The 21,863-nt window shown below is 45.8% G+C and overlaps 2 protein-coding genes across 3 annotated transcripts; both read left to right on the top strand.

Moving 5' to 3' along the window:
* The first annotated feature begins 13,690 nt into the window (after positions 1–13,690).
* Positions 13,691–15,039, top strand: LOC138729892 (natriuretic peptides A-like). The gene is made up of 3 exons (XM_069874483.1): positions 13,691–13,801; positions 13,937–14,213; positions 14,882–15,039. The coding sequence occupies exons 1-3, from the start codon at positions 13,691–13,693 to the stop codon at positions 15,037–15,039; spliced, it is 546 nt and encodes a 181-aa protein (XP_069730584.1).
* A 3,375-nt stretch (positions 15,040–18,414) lies between these two features.
* LOC138729939 (natriuretic peptides A-like) lies at positions 18,415–20,735 on the top strand. 2 transcript variants are annotated; one of them, XM_069874545.1, is made up of 3 exons: positions 18,415–18,543; positions 20,060–20,345; positions 20,599–20,735. In XM_069874545.1, exons 1-3 carry the CDS (start codon positions 18,424–18,426, stop codon positions 20,613–20,615), a joined length of 423 nt encoding a protein of 140 aa, XP_069730646.1. In that variant the 5' UTR covers positions 18,415–18,423; the 3' UTR covers positions 20,616–20,735. The 2 variants fall into 2 exon arrangements, with proteins under 2 accessions (XP_069730646.1, XP_069730645.1); XM_069874544.1 differs by lacking the exon at positions 20,599–20,735 and having other exon boundaries at positions 20,060–20,377.
* The last annotated feature ends 1,128 nt before the right edge of the window (positions 20,736–21,863 follow it).

Here is a 21,863-nt window from a genome sequence, read left to right as displayed (position 1 = left end):
GCCTGCCAGGCACACACAGACACACTGAACAACCCTCCAATGCAGCTGCTGCTCAGCCCTGACTCCTCCACTGAGTGCAAACTGTGCATGAACATTGTTTGCTGACTCGCACACATGAAACTGTCTGTGCACAGAGACACACTCCCTACATCAATCAAGCTGTATCATTTATGAGAGTAAAGATTTAAGCCCCATATAGACGGAAAAACCTTCAAGGTCTGGACTGAAACATCTAGAGGGAGAGAGAACTGAAGCTGAGTCCATCCAGCTGATGAACAGCAACCAGTCTTATGGATTCTCAACCTGGCTGACAATTACATTAACTTAAGTAGTAATCTTAACTCTCCAATCAATTAGTGAACAGAGGACTTCTTCAGCTTGGAGGCAAAATCCCATTCATTTCCCTGTCTGTATAAGCCTATTGAAAGTGTGGGTACAACACAACACGCCTTTACAAGGAGCACTCTTATGAGCTGAAGCTGACACCATATATGCAGGAGGAAACCTTTGAAGTCTGTATTGTCCTCATCCTCAAGCTAGGTTTAAATTGGTTTTGCAGTGATCAGACTCTCGTGGTTACAGGAATGCTTCTTCTACCCATTGGCACAGCCCCAAGGGTTACAGCTTTCTAGTGGCATTCAGTTGTGTAACACAACTGTCTTGTGTCCCTATATATTAATTAAATGAAATCCTGTAATTCCAGAATAACTCTGTCCAGGCCATAGCTACCAAACATTTGACCCGAAATTAAAAGAGAGAGAAAGACTGTAAGTAACTTGGAGTGAAATAATTGCTTTCCTTGGCAGATTAAATAGCTTTCCCCAATTCCTGTTAATTCAGACAGCACATTTGGTGTTTGCATTCACACAAGGAAGCAGCTCTGCTACTGTACATCCCCAAACTCACACCCCAAGCCCTGACATGTAGCTAGTCCACCCATTTCTTCTTTGTCCAGACAGCAATAGCCAGACAGTGCATCCAAAGGGGAAGTGGCTGAGTCCAAAGTTTGGGGTGACAATCCTTGGTGACAAATCTATTCCAACCCAGAATATTTCCTCTGTCCATCTGAATGTCACCACAAGGGCACAGTGAGCAATGCAGCCCCTGGAGATTCTGTAGACCACGGCACAGGGCCCAATACCCCTGTGCTGAAGCTTTGTAGCAAATGATGAGTGGGAAAGGCAGGACCACGGGGTGTCTAATGTGACAGGAAAGGTGTGAACGTGGTGCTGACAGTGGAGTTTATCTCAAGCATGAACACAGGCTCCAGCCCTGTAGCCTGAGCACCTTATCCTAGCTTTAGAAGTGTTAGTTTTTGAAATGCTACTTGCCCATCTCACTGTGCTGACAAGCAACAACTAAAATATCCTGCCCCTCTGGCCCACAGCTATGCCATCCTCCACCAGAAAAGGATGTAGCTATTTCCAGAAGCTTGGCGAACACATTGAGTATTTTCTGGGAAAACAAAGAAGGGTTGTCAAAATCAAGAACAGTGGGTGATAAGATTCACCATAGCTACACTGAGTTACTAAGAAAGAGCAGTGTAGCTAAGCTCTGGATGAGGCTGCATTCCTCCCACCACGACTCACCCACCCAAGGTAGGAAGGAGCTCTCTTCCAGCTCACGTATAGCCTAATGTGCTTCCACTTTGGACTTCCAGGATGGTCCCCTTGTCACAACCAACTGCTTGCAACACTCTGGCATGAAGGATTTGCCTTCCAATCCTAGTGAGCAAGCGTGGGGACATGCAAATATCCAGTTGTACCTGAACTGGTGAGAAGCATCAATGAAGAGGACTGTAAATGTGAGCACGAGGAAGAATAACACATGCACAAATCCCCTGTCAAACAAAAACTGGAATAGTTTTCCTCCCCGTTCTAAAAAAGCAGGGACCTGCCTACACAACTCTCAGGTCAAGGGAAGGCCATGGGTCTGAGATGTGTCAAAACTAGCAGGCAACTGGGACCCTGCTCTGGGAATAAAAAACTGAGGTTATGCACAGCGCCGCTCTCACAGGCTGAAGAAAACGTGCAGTGGAGGACAGGCTTTATGTAATGGCTACATTTTTAGTTAGACGAGTTATTCTTAGATTCATCACCAGTCCATTAGGGGAGGGAGAGGGGAAGTAAACAGCCACAGCAGCTTCTAGGAGAGGTGCCATTTCATTCCTGTAGCTGTTTGGCCATTTCTAGAAATGGCTTCTCCTTCGGCAGGCGCTACGCTGCCAAACGGCATGCGGCAATAAATAGCACAACGGGATAGGGTGACCTCTTGCCCCTTTGTTTGGCTTCTTGTCTAACAGACCTGCTGGATCAATGGGCACTGTTGACATCCCTCCGAGCTATTCCAGGATGCGCTAGCTTGCAGAGAACAACCTGGCAAATGTTACGCCAGTCAAATGCTTAAGAAATGCCTTCCTCGCTCCCATCTCCACTTCCATAAATTTATAATGGATTTTGCAGAAGGTAAGAGTCCAGATCCAGTCGTGGATTTAAACTCAGCCACCCACCAGAACCTCTGACGCTCTGCTCTATGCACAAACTTTTAAATACTAGGCACATGCACTCATGTATCACACACAGAGCACATACCCTCCTAAGCCATAACCACTCACTCATTCTTACATGGCTACAAGAGCCTAAAGCCTGCAAAAGAGCCACTCAGCTGATCCGTTTTCTTTCTTTTAACCAGAACTTGTTCTCACTGAACTTGGAGGCATATTGTGTGTTCACCAGAAGAGGTCACCACACACCTCATTAAAGATGAAGTGCAGAGGCTAGGTGGAATCTCACAGGAATGACCTCCTAGGCCTGCTGGGAGAATCTCTCTCAGCTCAAAACAATTTGGGATGCGTGTTCCCCGTGCTCCCCAGGAAGGGTTCCCTTTCACCCTTCTGTCAGAGGTTATGAACCACAGACCAACGTAGCAGTTTTTCTGCTTTCAGTTGCTACTTAGCTGCATGCTTCGCTATACAAACAGTTTTAGGAACTGACGCCCAACCTAGCTCTCACTGGAAGCCCCCTATTTCTACAGGAAGGCAATAATATGTAGACCGATTAGAACTCAGCTCAAATACCAAAGCTATCCAATATCACACAGAGTGAAAGACTCCGACTCCCAACAGCGTAGTGCAAGATCAACCTCCAAACACCTCAGCGTGTTTTCTCATTCTCTCAGGATCCATTTCACTACAGAGTCTCTGAAAATCCTGAATTTGGTTTCAGCTGATCCTGCCATGTTTGCCTTGTCTTCATTCCCCACTACTTCTCACATCTGTCTAATACAAACCCCCTCCTTTCTTCCCATCATCCTACCATGATTAATCTGAGAATCTTCCTCAGTACCGTGGTCTGTAAAGGCTGTCTGTGTTTTTCATACCAGCTCTCCGGCAGTTTTTACATTTCACCTGCTTTAGACTGCTCCACAACTGTTATTTGCATCTATAACTTGATCCATTCCCTCTCCACTGTTTCCTTTGGGAGCTGAGGATACCATGTGCACTGAACCACAGGCAGTAGGACTTTGTGTGCTTAAAGTATCTTGGGGAGAACAGCTTGCCTCTAGGTGTCAAAAGAACTTACGGCAAAAGGGTTATAAAAATCAGGAAAATCGGCACAGAGCAAAGTCAGGGATCTTTAGCATCAAACCACACAGCAGGACAACTGAACCTAAAAATGCCCTCATGCATGAAGAAAAAGCTCCTTTGGGAGATGAATCACTGACAGGGGGGCTAGGAACACCCACTAATTAATCAGTGGATGTTGCATTTCTCTCCCTAACGCCGTCCAAGCACCAGCACTAAGAGATAATGAGAGAAGTCAGACCGATCTTTGCTGTTCCAGGCCAGATACAGAAGTCCCATGAGACTTCTTTGTTTCCACCCCTGCTGCAGCAGAGATCAGAATAGGGCTCAGCTCCTCTCCCGGCAAGCAGCAGCGAGGCACAGAGAACACCAGGACAGCCATTTGACTAGCGCTGAGCAAAATATCCAGCTATTTCATCCCCTCCCTCACTACTGCTGCTTTCCTGCTGGGCTCCATTAGCGTCATCAGAATATGATAAATGTGCCTGACAAACCTAATATTAAAATTTTGCCATCAAAATCCAATGCTCCAGAACCACCTACAACCTGCTACTAAACGCCAGCCGGCTGCCCTCCTTGTCCGCAGTTGGCCTAGGCCCCTTCTCATCCCAAAGGGCTACAGAGGGAAAACATCCCACCTTCACAGCAATCAGAGAGGTGTTGTTTAGCCTGGAGAAGAGGAGGCTGAGGGGAGACCTCATTGCTCTCTACAACTACCTGAAAGGAGGTTGTAGAGAGGAGGGTGCTGGTCTCTTCTCCCAAGGGACAGGGGACAGGACAAAAGGGAATGGCCTCAAGCTCCACCAGGGGAGATTTAGGCTGGACATTAGGAAAAAATTCTTCACAGAAAGGGTCATTGGTCCCTGGCAGAGGCTGCCCAGGGAGGTGGTTGAGTCCCCTTCCCTGGAGGTGTTTAAGGCACGGGTGGACGAGGTGCTAAGGGGAATGGTTTAGTGTTTGATAGGAATGGTTGGACTAGATGATCCGGTGGGTCTCTTCCAACCTGGTTATTCTATGATTCTATGATTAGTGAGAGCAGAACAGCTCAGGCAAAGGCAAAATTGTGTTCTTTGGAGCCCTGAGCACTGAATCTGTCCTCTTACTGGCCTTTAGAGTCCCACAGAAAGTGCTGTTGCACAAGAAGAGGAGAGGAACCATGTGCAGTCGGCCACCGTGGGGTGACCAGCCCACAAAGAAAGCCCCTAACAAGTCAGCCCATGGTGAAGGTTTGGTTGACTCCCCACAGATGGACTATCACAGACACCGGGAGATGAGAGTTCCTCCCAGTACACAGTTCCAGCCATCCGTGAGGTAGGGACCAAATTCTCCTCTGGACTGTGCTGCCACAACCCCCCTGTGCTCGTGCAGCACATAATCTAAAGCAAAGTCAATGAAGATCACCAGCCAAGCCCGGGTGCACGATGATGCTGTGCACTGAATCCTACCTCAGCTCAGCCGTGAGACCATTGGGAGAGGGCAAGGGAGGGGGACAATCAGGCAAATTCTTGGATGCCACAGCTAAATGTTAACGTCTCATAATGAAGGGCTCCTGGTGCCAGCTTCCATCAAGGGCTTGGCGATCCCACTTTGATGAAAGCACTGCAAACACGTCACTGCCCTTAGCGCCAGCTGCAGAGAGCCAGGGAATGCTGGCCTGAGCAATTGGGAAGGAGGGGAAGGCTGAAAGGGGTCACTGAGCTCGGAAATAGGAGGATAATGAGTTACTGCAGCAGTGCTCTAATGGCATCTATCTAAGCATGCCACACGCTATCAACTCCAGAGGTCAGCTTCCTCACAGCAGCCTGTGGAGATGAGGCAGATACATCCCCAGAGGAACAGCACGCCCTCACCCTACTCTTCTAATAAGAACATTGCTGCTTGTACAGGAGAAATATCTCAGTAAGCAAGGAAACAACTTACTGCTGGAGATGAGCTACGCTTACCAACATTCCTGCTACTTCCTTCCAGCCCTACACGGAGGATTCACCACACAAATGAACACCTAAATCACTTCAGAAATATGCATGAAGCCATTTCCTCTCTCCCAAATACTTTCTACTGTCCTCAGGGGTTCCTGCCATCCTACAGGCTGAAGTTTGTTGTTGAAGTCTCTATCTTAACCACAACATCAGCCTGGTTTCAGCCACATTCCCTGCCACTCAGGCCAGTAACTAATGAAACTTGTCACATTCTTAGGACTTGGATTTCTCTTCTTCTCCAAATCACACTCTTTTGTCTTACAGGTCACTAATGCCACGTTACTATGTTAGGTAACAATACTTTGCTCTTACACAGCACGTTTTATGAGGCCCCCAACCTCCTGAATTGGAACTTCACAGCAACAAAGCAGCGAGGTGAATGCGTAGTGGATGTAATTTGCTTCCTGTCTCTCTTAATATTTCTCTCACAATTATTTTTCTCTGGATGGAAAGGCTTAGCAGTCAACCCAAGGAACACTGAGCTAAGCAGACTGACATACGTAAGTGGCACCAAGACAGCAGGGACCTTCAGATTCACAGCAACACAATGATGCTGCATTTCTTTAGTGAAAAATGCTCCTTTTATTCGTCATTAGAAAAGGCAACTATTTCCTCCCTCCTGGGAGAATGAAAACAGATCAGAACCTCAAACCAATCCTTGCGCTGGCAGGAACTCAAAAGGTAGACTTGGGAGGGGTTGGAGGAAGATATAAAGGCTGGTACCTGGAGACACAGACCGACACTGAACTGGAAAGACTCGAGAGGAGGAGGAATCGGAGACATCAAAACATGAAGATGAACCTGAAACTTCTTTTTTGCCCTGGATTCCTTCTGCTGCTTATTGTCAGTCAAAACCAGGCAAGGCCCAGGCCCATTTCCAGCTTACAGGTAAGTGACTGGCTGCTCGATAGAACCAAAAGGAGCTGATGCTTCTTTAGGACTGAGACGCTCCAGATTAGCTTCGTTTCTTTCAAACCCAGCTAAAGAAGGAGGAGACACTCGGAGATCATGACAGCAGGAACCCTGAGGTGGGCAAACACAGAGTTATTAAATGGAGGGGAGCTAAACTAATCAATTACTGGATTTAAATTTCTGATCACATGAGGCAATTAAAAGGAAAAAGCCTTTTCCTGCGGGGTCGGTTTGGTGATTGCAGATTTAGGGTCATCCTGTGTCTGGGTGAAGCAATAAACTTTTGGTCTAAAAGGAATTTTTCTGGGAGGTCTCCTGTCTAGAGCCCTAGAGCAGTCACCTGCATGCTCCACCCTGAAGCCCCCGGTTTAAGCTGGAAAAGGAATTAATGGGTTGTACCTGCATGATCTCCTCAGCTCAGTAGTGCAGTAACACAGTCCCTGCTTGTGAGTCCCAGAGGCAGAATGTGAGAAAAAGAGAGTGTATGTTTGTTTGTTTGTTTGTGTGTGTGTGTGTGTATTCATGTGCTCATGAATTCCAAGTCATTAGGAAAACACATTTCAGTTACCTGACTAAGGATCTAGTATTCCCAAATACGAAGCAACTTCCCAATCAGTAAAGAAATATCTAATCCTTCTAGCACTAATTTCAGCACGTGTCCTGTCATTGCATCATTCCTCTCATCATTCCAAGACATCAACTCTGTTTTCTTGTTCCTTATTCACTCTTAACCAATCCTGTCTCATCATGTTTCACAAATTTATGCCATACCTCAGGTCCCAGCTGCGGGAAAGTCTTCACCAGCACTTTGTCACCTCAGAACTATAGAATACAGCAACAGCTTATCATTTTAGAGCATTTTGAGAGAGCCTACAGTGTTAGCTCAGAGCAGCTTGGTGAGACAGAAGAAAATAAAGATAACCATCATCAGCTTCAGAAATCACTTCAGTTTTTTCATCTTTTGATAAATGACCAAATTAAGTTTCTCTAAATTTGGCACTGAGATTGGCTTATGCAGAAACAATGACAGAGTTCTCAGAACATCTCCCTTATCTCCTTTCCTCCCTCCCCACCTCCTTCTCCTTTCTTCAGGGTCTGTCCAGACTGCTAGATGAGGACCTGGAGCACTCCCTGGTCTCTGAAGAAAGGGACCGTGAGCAAGATCGCATGGTCCCAATAGGTGCTTTTGATCAGCAAGATGCGGAATTGCAGTGGACCCAAAACACCAGAGGCCAGCCTGACAGCATGTCCGTGGGCGACAGTGCTCTCCGGATGTTCTTCAATGATCTCCTAAGTTTACCCAGCAGACACCAAGGCAGAAGTAAAAAGGGCCTCTCCAGGGGCTGTTTTGGTGTCAAGCTGGACAGAATTGGGTCACTGAGTGGACTGGGATGCTAACTGCTTCTGCTGGTAAGAGAAAGCCAGAGGCAGATGGTTTGTGTGTTCATGTACAACTTCCATAAGCATGCAGAAGAGCATGTTTAATTCAACTTTAAGGAAACAGTGCCTTAAAATAACTTTTACTCTCCATTGCAAACACAGTTTACTAATTTTACCCTCCCCAGAATTCACTGTCATCAGCTGTACACGTAAAACCTGTGAACGCAACATCTCTTTCACTCCTTTCTCCAAGTCAGCTGTATGCATTTCATCTTGTCACAGAAGCCAGATCAGAGAGGTTTTCACCAGCTCCCCAGGGATGCTTGTGTCCAAAGAAATTCTGAGCACAACAGTGGAGCTGAACCTGGCCCTAGAACAGTAAGAAATCAGCTCACTTCCATGCATGAAATCCTGTCCGCTTCTCTTTCTTTTACTTATTCTGCTTTCTTGACAGGACTGACTTTGAGGTTTCAAAGGACCTGTTGCCTTCCAGTGAGATGTTCAGCCCTTCTTCATCACACTGGCTCCACCAATCCATCTACTACCTGATGTACTGAGCAAGTTGCATCCCACCCCTCCCCTGAATCACAGTAGAATCTCCCATTGCTGTGCTGCCAATTTGTATCAGAGTAACAATTTGTGAACATCTATCTGAGATTTAATTACAGAAAACATTTTTACTGTTTGTGTACCGAATGTATAAATAAACAAGACTCATTATGCCACAGATAATAAACTGGTTTCCATAATTTTGTGAATTTGCTTCAAGCTTTTACCGTGATTCTTTCATGTATCATTCCTGAAACAGTTGCCCAGTTTGTAGTTAAATACGATTCCCTAGAATCCAGGGGTGTTGCAGAGGGCTGCTTTCTGGAAAAAAAGACTTTTCAACTGCCTTTTTTTTTTGAAAAAAACAAGGACACACAATCAAACAAGCCCTTCTTTTTACCAAAATAACTTCTCTGAAGTTAAGATATTACTATCCAGATGCAACAGGAACAAGACTGACAGCCATCTTCACAAAAGTCATCAGAAAAGAGATGCAGAGCTGCGAGTCTCTGACCACCACAATTTGAACTAACAGGGTGGCTGCCTTGGCTGACATCAGTAGAAAGCTGTTGCTTTGCATTTGGCTCTGCCACTGATAGAGGAAAACAACTGTTTCTCACTAGTATATCTCATCTTGTCCAAAGAAATACACTACCTTTTGAAGAAATGTCAAGGGCACCTACTCTTCCATAGACAGATCCAAACAGTGCAAAGCATTTTTCCAACTGTAAAGTCAAGATTATACAAAAAGATGTACCTGACCAGTTCTGTTTTTTAAGCAAATCAAGTATTTACCGAATCTTATGAACAAATCAGAGAACAGCTACTTGGCAAACCACCTGAGCCAAAGGAATTCTGTATGAAAGCTGGTTTGCCAAGATCATGACTGCTATCCCAATGCTGATGATAGCAGAACTCTGCAAGCAGCTCCAGGGAAATCAGGAGGCTGCTTACACAAGAGTCTACACTGACAATCACAAACCAAGGCACAGCTGTTCACTTCCAGCCTTTCATTTGGAGTGGACAGATGGGCTACACAGTTGTACTCCTCCCATTTTCCTGCCCACAAGACAGATGCTCCTAGAGGAAAATATTCTGGTAATAAAACCTGTTCCTAACAGGACCCCTGGATGTAAACAGCAACACCAAGCACAGACATCTATGCAAAGCAAGCTCACCAGCAACCCTCTAGCTACATGCGCTCTGGATCTCTGGCAGTGTGGCTCTCATTGGGGAAGCCTCTTCACAGAGCAGAGTCAGATTCTGGGCCTGCTTCAACCACTTAAACTCTGCCATTTGGTTCTGCTCCTTCTAACCACAATTCCCATAAAATGAAGGAGATTCAGGACTCATTAGCGGGCCCTTCAGAGCCAAAACAGAGAAAGCTTTGCTCTTCTCTCGTGTTTTTTTCAATATACAGCTTCCACGCTGAAGCCACATACTCGCTCTAGGATGGACATCAGTACAATGAGCTCATAAAGAAATATTTCAACACATTGGAGCTGACTATCAGAGAGCAGACAGCACAGAATGATTTGATAATGGAGACCCTATCCCCTTGTACAGGCTACCAACAGCTCCTCTCTCTATTTTCTTGCAATCATTTACTCTTTGAATATCTCTTGCACAATGGGGAATTACCATTAATTCAACTTGTCTACAGCTATTCCATCCTCCAGAATCTTCCTCTCCTCAGGCCAGTAGTTAGGAGGCTACAAAGACAAATCCCGGGTAGAAAATTCAATAATGTATCATGAAGGTTTCTTTAGTTCACAATCTCTATTAGATATTACACTGCCTAAGTTAACTTTGATAACAAAGCAGCAGCCACAGTGAAAATGCCCTAAGCAGACACTCACTGGCAAGGAACGGTCCAATCACTTACGCAGACACCCCCGAACACAAGTTCTTAATCAAATAGTCCATGTAATGAATTCATTATACTCATAGTTGCCTTTCCTAAGCTAAACAACAAAAAAATGAAGTGTTTCACCAGTCAGATGAAGGATTGAAGTGGGGAATGGAGAATGAAACAATAAATCAAATTTCAGCCTGATTTCTGTATCAATAAACAGAATATACAGGTCTTAAATCTAATGCTGCAGCCTGATCAGTGTGAACAGCTTTTCTAACTGGAACCCCACACATGGCACAGTATTTCATGGGCAAATTCTCCTGGAGGCCTGGAGTTTTGCTGGGCTATACAGGTAATGCTGTCCCTTGCTGTAGCATCCATCATCCAAAGACTTCTGCCCTGCAAAAACACGAGCAAAGAGATCTCTGACTGTTATTCTAACTTAGCACACCTTCATACAGCCAGGAAGAAATTTTCACCTCTTTTTCTCAATACACAACGACTTACTTACACCAAGGAGAAGCAGACGTGCTTACTTGTGGAAACCTGGCAGGAAGCATCCAGCTTTCTTAACCAGAAGCCCTCTTCGGGTATGCTAGCCCCAGGTGCAATCTATATGGTGAGAAGGTTAATCCATACAGCCCCTGGATATTGTGGTGTCAAACAATGAAGAGCTGGAGACAGTTGGTGCTAATGGAAAGGTTATAGCCTCCTTCCTAATAACCTCAGGTCTGTTAGCTTCCTCCCAGCTCTTAGTAATTCTAGCAGCAGGCACATTCTCGTAGGCATGAAAGCTTCCCGATGTTGAAAAGTTAACACTGAATACACTGAAAATCCAATAGAGGGTAAGTGGTACTGGAGTTTGTTTCCTGCACAACCTCAGCCTGTTTCCAAACTCAGCTACACTTACATAAACTGTGGGTCACTGACATTACTTGCAGATAAAATAACAGAGGTCAGATGAGGTTGAAGACTGACCTGTGAGCACCTGTGAATCCTACAGAATATGAATAAGAAACAGATAAGACCTCCAGTTCCACAGAGGCCGAGCTCATAATGTGTCATCCATCACCTGGCATTTTATATGAACATTTTAAAAGATGCCACTTCTCGGAAAGCAAGAACAATTTATTTCACATAAAAGGCTCCATAATTAGATTCCTAAGACCGAAGCCAGGTGTGTTTGTACTTTAGGCAATTTGCTGAGTTCCATTAGCATTTAAATAATCAAAGCTAACCTTTGAAGTTCATATGCCAGTCAGATGGAGGAAGCTCATCTCTAGCTGTGTCACTTCCATCTCCACTAGGCAGCAGTGCCTGAATTTACAGACTAGGATTGCGGACATAGCTGAGGAGAAAAGGCTGCAATAAAATTACTCCTAGACAGAAAGATACATACAGATATCTTTCTCAAATATGCCTGCTTTTAGAGTACTGTTTATAAGTGATGTTAGGCAGCAATCAAGACCTAGTCTCATCCAAGACTCAAGTCTGCCTAATTTATTATTAGAGGGCTTGTTTCTCTCAGTCACCACACAGATTCTATATATTTTCACTGCTTTATCCCTCTTCACTCCCAGCTGTTTCTGCTACACACAAAATCAAGGATAATGCACACCCTCACCTTAGCTATTTGCCTTTATTCTGGACCAGCATAACACTCCCACCTGGTGTGACCTTCCTTCATGCATTCACAGTGCTTTTAAAACACCCACCTCATTTCTCCAACAGTTTCTTCATCCCTGTGATGCTTTAAATCAAACCACTTGCCAACTTGTTAAGGCTGCTGGATGCAGAGATGGTTGTCCCACATCAGCTGATATTGCTGATTTGCTTCCAATCTAAGATAAATTACGTCAGCTGTAGAAGTACAAGAAAAGTGGGGAAGGAGATGTCAAAACATGAAGTTATTTCTTGCTCATACAACACCTGGCAGTAATAAGTTCAAAACAGCTTGCTTCAAACCCCTCTGAACTCAGAGGGAAGGTTTTCTTTGCTTTGCTGAGCTTTAGGACAGTCTCTGAAATAAAGGCCCAAACAGAAATCACTGCATATCAACTGAAATCAGAGAGATTTATGAGCATGCTGGCTAAGCAGACGAGGAGGGCAGTAGGCAGAGACTTAGTGCAATAGCTTTAATATTACCCGGGTGGTGACTGAAAAGATCCTGCTGCTTTGCCCACTGGATATCATGGGTTCTGCCTTTCATTCTGTAAGGATCTAACAACGTTAGCTTGATTTGCACCCCAGGACCAGTGGAAATTGTACTCATTTATAGTTGAAATGTCTCTCACACAGGAGAGACACCAGAAGTTTTACTGAAAGTTAATAAGAAACTGCTGTAAAGCTCTGAGGCAAAATAAGAGAAGGTTTCATACAAACAGGCTGCCTGTTACAGTTGCCAAATTGGTAATTCAGAGACTTTTATCCAGCGAGCATAAATCCAAAGATCTACAACATCTCTGTCTTTGGGTAAGGCCCCTGGGCTTTCTGGAAAGAACATCTTTTCCATAGGAATTTCTCGATCCAACCCAAGCTGTGGGGGAGAGAACACACTGTAATTTATGGAAAAATGGTAGGATATGAGGATAGGATGGTGGCTGATTCATTGCTGTGGCCAAGGTGTGGCTGGAGAGCAAGTAACGTTTATAGCAAAGTGGTCAGCTACACCACTGCTGAAGGCAGACTCGGGCCACTAAAAGGTTAGAGCCTCTTCGCTACAGGGGGAAGGGTTTGCCAACACTGCTAGAGGAAGGCAAGAACCATCACGTGGACTTGGAAGGAAGGAAAATCTCCTAAATCCAAATCTCAGGACATGGTCTATTTATATAGAATAAAAACATGTATGCAGTGAAGAAAGAGCTGCTGGGAGCTGTTGCAGACAGAGGAAAATTTCTGATTCCCCCCAACTTCTCTCACCTATGGAGAAGGACCTCTAGGTCCAACCATCAATGAAGAAGTAATGATCTGTCTTTCATCCTCTTGGAGGTGAAATCAATCCCCTGCTCGGGCCAGCTCACAGCTCCTGCATGCCTACAGATGTCAGGCAAACAGGCAGAAAGTGCAATGTCCTTTCACAGTATCAACTGCCACCTAACAGTGATGGAGAGTGGAGGGGGAGGAAATCGCTGGGAAAATGAGAGCTGCCAGGAGGGCAGAAAACAACTCAGGGCAGTTCTCTCCCTCTGGAGGAGCTGCTGCACTCAGGGGACCCCCCTCTCCTGGAGGGTCATCTGTGGGGCCAGTTGTAACCAGTTCCCTTACTGAAGCCGAGGGGCAGACTGCGGCATTCCGGCTCCTGCGGGGATCTGGTGAGAGGCAGCTGAGCTCCCTCTGGGCAGAGAGGGGGGATATAAGGAGAGTCATCAACAGGCAAAGCAGCGACACGGTGCCAAGCTGGGTTGGATAGTAACAGAACAGGAATAGGATAGGATGCAAGTCCCAGCTCTCTGCTGCGGGGCCTTGGTGCTGCTGCTTGTCCTGCCACGGGCAGGAGCGCAGCCAGGCGACGGCGGGCACAGTGCGGAACTGCGGTCCCTGCAGGTACCAGGGCTGGGCTGGGTGGGGGCTCCTGGGGTGTCCACCTGCATCCACTGCGCTGGGGTGAAGTGGGCAGGAGAGGGGCTCCCTGTGCCCTCACTGCAGCCATTGCTCCTTCCTTCTCCTTCCCTTTTCCAGGACCTCCTGGAGGCGCTGGGGCAGCTCCGGGAGGAGGAAGAAGAACCAGGCCTGGAGGATGAGGCGGTGGCCGGGGATGAGGATGATGGCTCCGAGTGGGATCTCTCCTGGGCTGCCCCGCTCCCGGCCCCCAGCCCTCCCCAGCTGGCAGAGGGGCAGAGCCGCTGGATGAGCCTCCTCTCCTCCTACAGACGGAGGCACTTCTCTGGCTGCTTTGGGATGAGGATGGAGCGGATCGGCACGCAGACGGGGCTGGGATGCAACCAGTACAAAGCCCGTAGGTGCCGTTTTGGACCCCACGGGGAAGGTACAGCACTGGGGCCTGGGCTGTACAGGCTTGCTTCTCTGCCCGTTCTGCGTGCCGATCGTCATATCAAGAGCAGAGAAGTGCCTAGCTGTAGGAGCCGAGGAGCGCTCACTCAACAGCGGCTCTGCCACACTCCTGCCAGTTCTGGGGAGGAAGAAGGAGGGAAAGCTGGAGAGTCCCAACCAGCTCCCAGAGTGCATCCTCGAGCCTTCAAGCCAGTGTTCAGCAGCCAGCCAGCCAGTCTCCTCTCAGGGCCTCTGTGGGGCTGGGGTGTGCAGCAATAAACTTTTGTACAAAGCCTACACTGCCTTTGTGAGTGTTTTTTTAATCACAGCGTAGCCCACAGTCAGAAGTCATAGGAATCCCTTCTGGAGCACTCCTCTCCCTCTGCCTTCAGGGCTGGGTCTCTGTCCAGAGTCTGGACCAGCATTTTCCAAAGGGTCACAGCAGCAGGAAGGATGGTGGTTGCATCCTTCCAGGACAATGATCAATGACAATGACAATGATGCTCCATGCTGTACTGCCAGTCACTGATACCAGCTCTGGGACCATGGCAGCGAGCTGGGATGCCTTTCCCAATGGGCTCACCGCTGTGAATCCTTCTGGGAGCTGAGCATCAGTGGTCCCAGGACTGGCAGGTAGGAACAGCCCCATCGCTTTACGAGCCCTCGGGCAGTGGCCTTCAGGACCCGGGACAGACGCCAACACCCGCAACGCCCACAACGCCCACCCGCTCCCCCCGGGCTCCTCCAGCCCCACTGGGCTCATCCACTTCCCCACCAGAATCACAGAATAACCAGAGTTGAAAGGGACCCCCAGGGCTCTTCAAGTCCAGCTCCTGCCCCTGCAGAGGACAAGCCCAACATTCACATCGTGGGTCTGTGGGCATTAGTCAAATGCTCCTGGAATACTATCAGGGTGCCTTGACATCTTCCATTTCCCTTTTGTTTCCCACGCTGATGGCCTCATCCCTTCATTTCCATCCTAATCTAATGGAATTGTGAGGCACGGAGAGCACTGTTGTCAAAGGGTTTAGTCACTGGGAGATGAGAAGCATCCAAACGCAGCCTCTTCCTCAGAACAGGACTGCAAAGGGTCTTTACAACCAGCACATGCTCTAGCACTCCTCAGCTGCCAAACAGCGATGGAATGGACATCACTGCAAGGATGTGCAGTGGGAAGGGGCATGGGTTAGGGCAGCTCTATCTGCAGAAGGAATTCACACACCAGCCTCCAGGCTAACAGCTCTTAGCTTCACAAGGCTGAAAAACAAGGACATCTCCCCATCCTGCTGGGGAAGGGGCAATGCCACCTTCAGCTCAGCTCTGCCCCCATACCACCCTCCTCCTCACAGGGACCCACATGTGGGGCTGCCACAAGCATTCTTCATGTTCTTCCTCTCTGATCTGTGTAGCTGGTGCTGCTTCCTAATGGAGCCTCATGTTCCGGCTCCTATCCCATACCCTGGGACGCTGGGGAAATGTGCTGATTTCCCAACCCAAAACCCAGGCACAGAACCTGCTGCCACGTTAAGACTCCCAGCAGGGTTTTACTGGGCAAATTGATTACTTGGCTCTTGATTGTCCACTGCTGGGCTGTAAAACCTAAAGTTCATACTAATCTTGCCAGGTGAGGGCACTTAGACAAACAAATAAACAAGTAAAGCTTTACAGCTGCAACAAAGAAGCTGAGTTCTGACACTTTACACTGCATTTATTTGGACAGGACTGTGGGATGGGTAGTAGAGGACAGAATTTGGGTCTGAAAGTATAACAGCTACCGTGGCAGTCAACCACATTACCAAATCTACATAATTCCAAACCTACAACAGTGCACAGAAATCTCCCTGTCTTAAAAAAGTGTTGCCAAGGCTGAAGTCAGGACCCCTCATCCCATTTATGTGCTGTGAAATACAGAAGATGGAAAAGGAAGGAACCAGTAAAAGAGAGGAGTACCTCTGAGTCCAGGTTGTTGAATACAATCCTGGAATATTCGATTCTTTCAGAAGGACAGGTCACTCAAAGCTAAATATTTCACACCCGTGACTGATACTGTGTTCCTCGGTTTCTTGCTGCTGGGTTTGTGTCCCAGGGTTGGTTTTTACAGATGTAAAGAGATCGGGTGATAGAGGGTTTCGCACAGACAGCAATAGAGAACACTTAGCGAAGGAGGTGGTGAAAGGAGAGAAACAAAAAAATATAACAGTAACGGTTCCTAGTTATCTTAAACGGGACACTCAGTATTAATTAATATTTCTGGTTTATCTTCTCATATTTTCTCAGTTTACAAAATGAAGTTATGTCCTGGCACAAACATATATGCACCAAAAAGCAGCGGTTAGAAAATACTTGTTACTGATTAGTGAATTATAGAGACACCACAGTATAAAGTGTTCATTTAAAAAAAACAATCAGGATCTTGGTTTTTTCGTAAGTACAATTTGAGCAGCACAAACCAAGAATGTGTTGGGACACAATAATACGAAACCCGGGTACTGTCTCTGTGCACTGAGAAAAAACAAGCACGGGGGAAAAATAGGGAGTGCTCCGATAATAAAGGATTTCAGAACACACGCTGCACTGGGCTGACTTCAGGCTCCATTAGGAAAAAGCAGCATTTGAGCTTGACTTCACAACCTTGAGAATGCCCTTTCTAGTATAATTTTGGTAGCTGATCATGTGAACCATGTGTGCACGTTTGTACACAAACACCATGTAAAGACATTTAAGACATGAAAAATATTTTATTGTTCTATCATTATTTTGAAACTGTACCCAGGGATTCTTTCAAGATCTATATTAATATTAAAAGTCAACAAATTATTACTAAACTGACATAGTCAACTAACTCATATATTCATTTTTGTTTCAATTTAGAATAACAAGAAATGTTAGGAAAATGCAGGATAAGCAATATGCTTTGTGAGTTAGGACTCTCCTGTTCCATGAAAAAGATTACCTTTTAGTTGCATTCTATGCACAAGGTCAACACTGGAAGAATTGGCAGCAAATCTGCATTTTTATAAATTCTTATTTAAGCACATAAAGTTTTTAGCTAATCTTGAAAACACCAGCTCTCAAAGAAAAAAAAAATAAATAATTTTTGGGTTTAATATACTAAACTAAACATTTCATTTTAATCCCTCCCAAAACACACATACATGCAAATTCATTCATTCTTCCTCGGGGCCAGATTCTGACACCTTTGCTAAGTAACAGCGAAAGCCATCTATCTAAAGCTCTCACCGAGCTAGTTGCCTTCTTGTATGATGGTGCAAGATTATTCCTGAATCTGACCATCTCTCCTTTAAATTTTATTAATGGAGGGTCAAGCCTTACCATCGATGTTTAAAGAAATCCCACTGATTGAAACGTTTAGCCGTTAATGAAGACTAGCGGCTTTCAGTGGTGCCGCAGTCCGTTGTTGTGAGGGGCAGAGGTACTTGGTAGTCCCTGCAGAGTGTATCTAGAAGTTATCGTCTGCACGGAGGTGCGGGCTGGGGCGCCTCTGTTATTGGCAAGAGACAAATACAAAGTCTCAACAGCAACAGGAAAAAAGAAACGGCCCAAACATGGGATTTTCAGCACACTCTATGGTATGCGGTGGCTGTGCATATTCCATATATAGAAGGAAAGGGTGCACAATACTCTAGGTGTCCCAAAAGTAGATTTATCTTCAGTCTTTACTCTCCACCAAATACTCATATAAAACCCTGTTGTTTTCCCTGTAGAAGCTATTTTTGCTATGGAAAGCTTCTAATTCCATGGAGTTTAGAGCAGTTTCAGGGTTGTTTCCCATCTCCATAAATCTGACCATAGGGGTCTCTTGAAAGAAAATCGCTAAGAATTTCCAACTGGACTATGTAATCACAGCGCCTGGTATCAAGAGGAGGGGGGTGACATGAAATCACTGACTTGTGACATACATTCCTCAGCAACAGCAGCTGCTGCCTAATGACAGCTAATAAAGGGAATCTTCCCTTGACAGAGCTGCATGCCTGCAGCAGGACTGGAATGTGCCCCAGATAAATCCACTGATAACCTAGGAAGCAGAGATCACACCCAAAGAGTATAAAAGACAAGCTTCGGAAGAGAGAGGATAGGACAAGGAAGAGAGAGATCTGAAGAGACATCTCTGAAGAAAAAGCTTGAGCTTCCCTATTCTGAACGAACCCAGCGCCATGGACACTAAAAGCTCATTTTCCTGTGGCTTCCTCTTGCTGCTGCTCATTCAGCTCCAGCCCAGCACAGCCAACCCTATCTACAGCCTCAGCCCTGCCAAAGAACTGGCCAGCATGGAGGTGAGGACTCTCTCCTTTTGCAAGGTTAAACTTTCGGGGTGCTTTGCAGAGTTTGAAGTGGTGATTTTGCCTTTCTGTTGCATGATCAGAGAGCTGCATCAGCGAGCGTGTGACAGGGGACAAAGTCTTAGTTCTTGAAAGGGGGTCAGAGAAGCTCTGGATAGCAATATTGACCCATGCTGGGTTCTCTTAAGCTCCGGGGTAGCAGTGAGAAACAAAGTTGAGATGTTGTGGGATGTCTGCTTTGGGTTTTTGGTTCTTTTTCCACTTTCCTGGGAGAAGAGTCCCACAGAGGGAACAAATCACAGGAGCTCTACAGGAACAAATAGAAAACCTTCACTCGGGCTCGTGTTTATCCCACCAAATGGCAGGAATAGTGAAGCAAGACAGCCACACAGCTCTAGCTTTGCGGATTTAAGAGAACTGGCTGCATGTGGATGGGAGATTGGGTGCTCCGCTTCACCTCCTCAAGTCAAACATTTAGAAAAGTTGCTAGAGGAATAGTATGATCATTTAGGGTGACTCAGACAGAAAGCTTCTAGAGCTATGATATTACCACAAACGATACTTAGAGAACAACCATTGGTGCAGCACAATACAAGCTTTAAGATTCAGTCTTGTGAGATGAAGTGTGAAAGTTCAAATATTTCCTTGGACTGGTATCAGCGACCAGCTTCTTGCAGCATCAGAGCCTGAGAACAAACTCCTGAGGATGATTAGAACAGTGTCAGCCAAAACTAAAACTGCCCCATGTCTCTAGGCTGTTTCCAGCGGCTCGATGAGCAGCTTCCAAATGCATTCACTGTCAAGCAAGCCGTAAGGCTCACTCCTCTCCACTCTACCTCTAGAGATGGACAATAGATCCCTCTAATTGGTTGAGCTGCCCTTGAGGAGGTTATGTGATCCCTGTTACAAAAAGTTTTAAATATTGTAGGGAATGGTACCCAGGAAAAAGTTGTTTAGCATACAGGTATTTTCATGGAGATGCAGGCTGCTTCCAGGAGCAACAATCCTGTAACTCCTGGAGCAGAGATCAGTGAAAACACTCAAAGCTTCTCGAAGCAATATTCACAAGCAAGCAGATAGTCTTAGTTAAAAAAAGAGATGAGAAAGCCAACTGCTGGCAAGCAGCACTGCAGGCACCTTCTGAGAACACGGGAGTGACTATGGATTAGAGGTATTTTGAGACTGTGTATCATCAGTGGGTTGAGTAGGATCTCCCTATGCAACTCAGGCCTTGCTTTTTTCCTCTGCCAAGAGCTCTTCTAACCTTGCCAGTAACACACACTTCTGCACCAAGCAGCTTCAATCAGCTCTCAGCTAGAGCTACCCACAGGTGAGCAGGGATTTACTGCAGAGGCACAGCTCAAGTACCACTAGTAAGCCTGGGATCCAACCTTACAGTCTCTCTAGGGGTGTCTTTAGAACCAGTGATGAATGCAGAATTGGATGACTGGAAGAGCTAGCAAATGACCACAAAAATAAGAGTCTCATGAAACTAATCCTTCTTTTGTAGGCTCTGCTGGAGAAACTGGAGGATAAGTTTGCAATGATTGAAGCCCTGGAGTCCAATACTGACCTGCAAGAGCCCAAAACCCCAGAGGAGACCCCGTCAGAACCCATAGATGACAGCGATGACCAGAAGGCTGAATCCCGGCTAGCACCCAGCCCCCCTCTGTCCTACAGGGACCCCTTCCTCAAGAGACTGAGGGGGCTGCAGATGCCCAGGATGATGAGAGATTCCGGCTGCTTCGGGAGGAGAATTGATAGAATCGGCTCCCTGAGTGGAATGGGTTGCAATGGTGAGTCCCACCTAAGCCATTCTACTGAATAGAACTGAACGCATCTGCGTTATGAGGCAAGGGAGGAGCAGGTTCTCATTTAAGCCTTTAATAAGACCCAGTTTGAGAAGGAATTAATTTTAGTCAAATATTTAAGCTAGTGTTGGTTTTTCAAAAGAAACTATCTATTGATTTGGTAGGTGAAAGCACTGCTGACGATGGCATAGACCAAGAAACAGATTCTAGTAACATTTACTTCACATTTGGCTTGCAGGTCCCAGGAGGAATTAGGACAAGCTCCCTACACCTTACTCTGAAGAAAGCTTCACAGCACCCGTTCCTCCCAAGATGAAAGCCGGATGCTTTCTAAACTCTTCAACAGAAAGTTATTCCTATTTTTATTTATTTATTTATTTATTTATTTGATGTTTTTTAAAGAACATTTCTTACTCTAGCACCAAGAAACCATCTTTAAATAAAACTAACACGTTAGACATCTATGCTGGACCTCTCTCCTGTCTGTTGCATTAAAATTTCTTGTATTTTCCTCAAGTCAAAAGCCTACATTTTATTGGTACTCTGGTACCCACAAGGCTGGATCTTTCTTAGACAAGATGGAGAACATATGAACTTGGTAAAAACAAAAATGAGTTCTTCAATAGAGTTTTTCCTGCTGCACTAAGAAATTATAACAGATTAGCATGAAAAAAAGCTCGCTCAACATTGAAAGACCAACGTGAGTCCTCCTATAGACAGGGTTTCAGTAATAAGAGAGTCCTTTTGCTGGTATAGATTATTCAGTCAAGGGAACTGCCACGTCACTGTCACAAATCCCTCACATAAGCAAAATTTACATGAAAAGAAATGAGAACGCTCCACAAGTTTCAAGATAATCAGAGGGAGGAAAGGGAATTCATTGTAACTGCTTTCTAGCACTGACCAAATAAAGGCTATGAGCATCAACAGAAAGATGCATCATTAACTGTGTCTTGTGTCACTCTGCATGGGGCTGAGGTGCTGGTCCCCAGTGTTTCTTGACAGAACTTGAATCGTATCACAATATTTCTCAAGTGAGGGCAGGTGAGATCACTTCAATTACAAAGGAGCTTGTACAAAACACATCATTTTCTGGGAATGGCTGCTCACAAATTTGTTCTAAACATGGCTAATGGTAACCCTGCAAGTCTGATAAAGGTTTAATTCAAGCCTTTGTAGCTAGATTTCACAGATATGGACTGAATTTGGCTCAAAACACATTCTCTCCTCGCCATACAGGGTTCTATTGCCATGGCCACATTCAGTTGGCACCCCAAGGACAAAACAGCTTGGATTCCCAAGGCAGCCATGGGAATGGCACTGAGCCCAGGCTCATGCAACTGTCCTGTGATTTCACATACCACTAGAAACTGCATTACCTTAAGCATCTAATTTTGGGTCTTGTTCCCAGCATCCATTACTCAAGCACCACGTAAAGCTCATTCAGGGCCTAATAACACAGCAGCAGCAGGATGGACTTACCTGCAGAAGCCCAATTTTGAT

Source organism: Phaenicophaeus curvirostris, chromosome 22 (genome assembly GCF_032191515.1).
Source record: "Phaenicophaeus curvirostris isolate KB17595 chromosome 22, BPBGC_Pcur_1.0, whole genome shotgun sequence".
NCBI lineage: Eukaryota > Metazoa > Chordata > Aves > Cuculiformes > Cuculidae > Phaenicophaeus > Phaenicophaeus curvirostris.
Note: the sequence above shows the minus strand (reverse complement) of the source record. Positions and strands in the feature narration are given on the sequence as shown.